The sequence below is a fragment of the Lotus japonicus genome, chromosome 3, assembly GCF_012489685.1.
Source record: "Lotus japonicus ecotype B-129 chromosome 3, LjGifu_v1.2".
In the NCBI taxonomy this organism is placed as follows: Eukaryota; Viridiplantae; Streptophyta; class Magnoliopsida; order Fabales; family Fabaceae; genus Lotus; species Lotus japonicus.
The window spans coordinates 28,022,082-28,027,389 of record NC_080043.1 but is presented as its reverse complement, the minus strand read 5'-3'; the positions used below and the strand labels follow the sequence as shown (position 1 = coordinate 28,027,389).

At 33.9% G+C, this 5,308-nt stretch overlaps 1 protein-coding gene across 1 annotated transcript; it reads right to left on the bottom strand.

The window, feature by feature from the left end:
• Positions 1-1,824: 1,824 nt before the first annotated feature.
• LOC130742429 (trihelix transcription factor GT-3b-like) lies at positions 1,825-3,540 on the bottom strand. The gene is made up of 2 exons (XM_057594534.1): positions 3,048-3,540; positions 1,825-2,648 (listed from the first exon to the last, which is right to left on the bottom strand). Exons 1-2 carry the CDS (start codon positions 3,330-3,332, stop codon positions 2,115-2,117), a joined length of 819 nt encoding a protein of 272 aa, XP_057450517.1. The 5' UTR covers positions 3,333-3,540; the 3' UTR covers positions 1,825-2,114.
• Positions 3,541-5,308: the final 1,768 nt, after the last annotated feature.

Genomic DNA, 5,308 nt, shown 5'->3' with positions numbered 1-5,308 from the left:
TCCTCTCACCCTGGATAAACCCTACTTCCGCTTATCTTCCAATGAATATGAAGGTTGCAATATGCATATATCTAAATTTCTTCTTATCTCCTCGAAGTAACCGAAAGCTTACCTAACAGCAGCACTTTGTGTGAAGTGAGCCATTTTAGCAAATGCTCCATTAACCTTAAAACTGTGCTCCTAAATATGTGCATAGCCATTATGATGAGCATTATCTTTACCCATCTTAACTGTTAGTTTGTTAGGTAAAACGTGAATTTGAATTGTATATATGTATATATATCCATCTACACCTACTACCAGAAGAAGCTCTTTTAGCTGTTAGGTTAATTACACACATGCAATTGATGTTGGTCTTCCTCTCAATGATAACAAAGCGCTAGTGCCTATATGGTTTTTTTTAAAGCAAAATAAAAAAATATTTTTGCAATAGTTAGGAGTGCAATTATTTTCTGAAGTACCAAAAAAAGTTAGGAGGGAAATTTACAAAGAAATTGCATTAAAAAAATCCAATAAAACAAAACAACCTACCAATCTCAAACAGGGAAAACTCAACCAGTCCAAGAAGGGCATCCACCACCCAAAAAACCATCTCCAAAAATCCTAAGAACCACAACAAAGTCGATCATATGACCGTAAAGAACCTAAAAAAACCGAACCAACTAAATTATCTACTTGCATGAAACTCCACTATCTCAACCATCAAACCTAAAGATAAATTTTTCATAAAAGCTATAACACCAAGCCAACTAGCTCGCATTGTCTTAGAAGAGATAAACTCGACTTGTCATCAACATCGCTCAAGCTCTTATCCTTTTTAGGCCGACCCCGCTATTTGAGAGTTACAAGCGCACCATCAACAACGTCACAAGGAACTGCTTGTACAGTTGTACCTCTTCGACCTGATTAAAGCCACTAGACAAAACCCCTCCTATATGCCTGCCAAAGCTCACGGGCGCCAACCGAGAGAACAAAACCTGAAGAGGAAACACACGTGGAGGAGAAAGAGGAATGACAAACCTCTAGGAACGATTATCCACACGTCGACAAAGCGGAAACCTCCTCCTCCTCAAAACTAGAAACGTGACAACACCCCAACTCCAGCAACCAATTGGGCCCAACCTGATCACAACAAGTGACAAGGGACCCATGGAAGATCACCCTAAGGCTCCCGGTCCCAGCCTAGGACCAGAAACAACCTTCTGCAAGAAAAAAAGATTTACCTTACCAATAGCAACACTATTTAAGCATACCTTAGATTCTCACCTTAGATCCTCCCGCAAAGATCAAACAATAAAAGGTGGGGATTCAAAGAAGAAACCACATTCGAACTCAACACCTTTCTATGAGTGACACTAAAGTCTAAGCATCTTCGTGTCTGCAAGTCAGGGGAGAGTATACCTCATCAACCTGTTCAACTTCTACAAAAAACCAGGAAATATAGTTGTATGACCAAAAACCATAATAAATCACGATCACTCAGACACTCAGTTTCATTCACCAATAAAAAAGAGGGAAAGAAATAGAAGCTTCAATTTTACTATTTTACGATTAAGTTGTGGTTTGTTCAAGTGTTACATGCATGCTTGCTTCTGCTTAAGTGATATCTCATATCCGATTCTTATGTCACTCTGTTAGAAGAGGTAGTCTAACCAAGATGTGAAAGTTAGTGAATCCAAACATGATTACTTCCTATGGACAATGTTATTTTGCATATCGACTAAAGAAACCCCCAAGTGGGCAAAGTAATATGAATAGATAGTTGAACACAACTTGACAAAATCACAAGAAGCATGAAATTGATTTTCTACAAGAAGTTGAGCATTCCAAGTATAAAAACCTCTAGAAATTTAAAATTCCTTTCATATGAGAATAAGAAACGTACGCCAAAAAAAGTAGCAAGTTACCTTCACTACATGTAAGGCCTTAAAATATTACAGTCAACACAATCACAATTGCATCCACAATACATCACAAAGATTTTAGAAAAGTCAGCAACCATGTTGCAATCCTAATTCTAGCTGTTTCAGTCACATTTACTTTGTAATTTCCATAATTTCAAACAATATATGTGATGTAACCTCTACTATGACCATATATATATAACCTTAAGTCTACATTTCTTCCCTTTCTAGCTTGTTTAGAAGAGCTGTGATTAGAGCATCCCTCTTCTCAGCTCTAGCTTCTTCTCTAATCCTCCTTTGCTCCTCCCTTTCTCTCCATCTTTGGTCCATCATTATCCTCTGATTCTTCAAGACTTCCATTTGCTGCCTCCACTCCATCTCCTTCAATCTCCTCTCGTTCTCCCTCGACTCGAACGCTTCCATCCACTGCGCTTCTATCTGCATCTGTTGTCTCATGAACTCCTCCAGAATCTCCTTCAAATTGTTCAAACCACCACTTCCACAAGCCACCTTAGCCTTCTTCTTCTTTCTTCGGTTACCGGCCTTCTGGTGGTCTGCTTCAGCACTCTCTTCATTAACATCGTCTTCGTCATCCGATGAGAGCTCCACAGCCTTCTTCTTTGAACCTGCAGCTTCAGCTTCCGCCCACATCATTCTCTGCATCCTTGCATTGAATGTTGCTTGGAGCTCATTGTAAAATGGGAATTGCTGTCTCCCTGCTTCTTGCTCCATTGTTTCACATCCCTTCACATCTCAAATAATTAATTAAAAAAAAAGTTTCTATTCATTATCTAAGGAAAGTTATGAACTATCAAGCTTAAAATACTAACTACAACTAGTATATATTAATGTGCATCATGTTAAAAACTTTTGAACTATTTTTTTTTATCATCGGTAGACAAAACTTGAAGATAATTCTATGGTGGACAATTTTAAAAACTAGTTAGTAGTTACGAATCATATTTTTAAAACTAATTATATTTAATATGTAATATATTTATAATATGCTTTTTGTATTGAAATAAATTAATTTTCAGAAAACGCATTTTAGTTTATGAACCAAATTTTTCTCAATTACTTCAGGATCCTCTCAACTACTTAATAAGAAATCAGGTTTATGAAAAGATGAATAGAGATAAATACCTTGTAGCGGGTTACAAGGTTTTTCCACTTGCACTTGCATTGATCTGCACTTCTATGGTAACCCTTTTCCTTCATGTTGGTGGAAATAACATCCCACAACTGCTTGTTCCTTTTAGTCTCCATGAAAGCCTGATCCAGCTCTGCTCTCATCACCAGGAACTCCTTGGTCTCTGCGATGCTCCATTGAGGGAACCTATCAGTCACATCCACGTTAGTGATGATGTTCTGATGAGGAAGAAGATGCTGCTGCTGCTGCTGCAGATGTAGATGGTGATGACCCTCCATTCAAATTGAACGAATCAAATCTGACCCTTCTTCAAGTTTTCTAGAAGGAGTTGTTAGAAGATTACGAGGAAAAAGATGGGTTTTGTTTGGGGGGTTATGGAGGAGAAAGAAATGACGAGAAAGTAAAAGAAAGGTTATATATATGTGGGTGGTGTGAACACGGTTAAGAGGATGATGAAGCTGATGTGAATGGCCCCAAGAGGAAAAGGAGAGATTTGCTTTGCTCAGAACAAATGGTTTCTGTTTATATCTATAAATACAATCGTAATTTGCTTAGACATTTTATTAAATTATTTATGTGTTTCCTTTTGGATAATAAAATAACCACTATGCATATTTTAACATTTCTATACATCCCTATATATTCTTTTAAATAAAAAGTGTATAAAAATAGGAAATAGTTAGTTGGTTCTGCTTTAAATATTTTCAAAATTAGTTAGAACTCAAAATCTATTTAATTAGGAGTAGCTTCTCTTCAACTAGGATCCCAAATCTGCTATATAATTTGGAAAATGATTTTTTAAACATTCACATACAATATATATTAAGACGAAAAAATAAATAAAAATGAAAGAAATTAATTAATAAAAAATATGATGTGTGATAATTAAATATTTAAGAGGACAAATTAAGATAGAGAGAAAAATAAATAAATGTAATGTATCTGCAATATTTGAATGTCCAAATATTATTATTAATACATTTTTTGAAATGATTATTAATAAAATTAATAGTGTGTAAACATGATTCTTATAATATAAATATGTTTCCAAGCTTGAATAAGAGAATATATAATAGGAATTGTCTGACTTATCTTATTATTTGAAATTATAAATATTTTTTAAGAGATGTATTATATTTTCTTTCAGTCAGAAATCTTCATATCTTTGTTGGGTTGATTCTTTCAGCAGAGGATTGAAGTGATATTTTTGTAACTCGAACAAAATTTTTCCTTCAAAAATATCAATTATATACCACTTGAATCAAATAAACATTAATAATTATAAATCCTATTCAAAGTAATTAAAAAAGTTAATGTGATTCTCAAGTTACTTATTTTAAATACTAATGTTTGGTAGAATTGAAACCCCAATTGAATGCTTGTACCCAATCTAGAAGTAGAGATCAAGAAATAAAGAAAAGATTAAAAAAAAGAGAAATGGCAAATATATTGATTTAATGTGAGTATATAAATTATTTAATGCTTACACATGGATTTGATTGTTTCTTATATTCTTCCCACAGTCTCTCCAAACTCCTCAGTCTGATCTGATCTGTCTACGCGGAAACTTTGTCTTCTGTCTCTCTTCTTCAACTTTTCGATTGGAGTTCACATTGCGTCACGCTGACCACTGCGACCAACAACATTTATTCACCATCACCACATCAAAGCTTTTACACGGGGTCACTATAAAACTTTATCTTAATTAATAATATCCAAGTATTAAATAAAGTATGTATTATTTTTAGTTTTTAAGATACTCGTATCGTATCTAGTCCAAAAAGATACTCGATCAATCTAGTTAGTTTACTTACCATATATTTTATGAAGTTGAAAACAAAATTAAAAGGAGGATATACATTGCTTCCAAATTTCTAATTAATTGGGGGTTATTGTGATTTATATAGGTCATTAATCAATTTATAACATATATGATTGTTAATCAAAACCGGCCAGTCGTTGTTTGAGGAAGAGAGAATTTTTGTATGGATATTTGAATGCTTTTCTAATCGCTTGAGATTCTCATGGTTCTTTTTTATATATATTAAAAAATTTAAATATTGAAAGAAAAAAGGTTTTTATATTAGTGAAGGGATAAAGTAATGTATATAAATTGTAATTGTAATTAATATATTTTTCATAATGGTAAAATGATATTTGAGACTGTAAACAAAAAAGTTATATTTAAGATTCGCATGTTCGTTTGATGCTTAGTTGGGAGTGGAATGCTACCATGGTCTATATACCTCGAGAG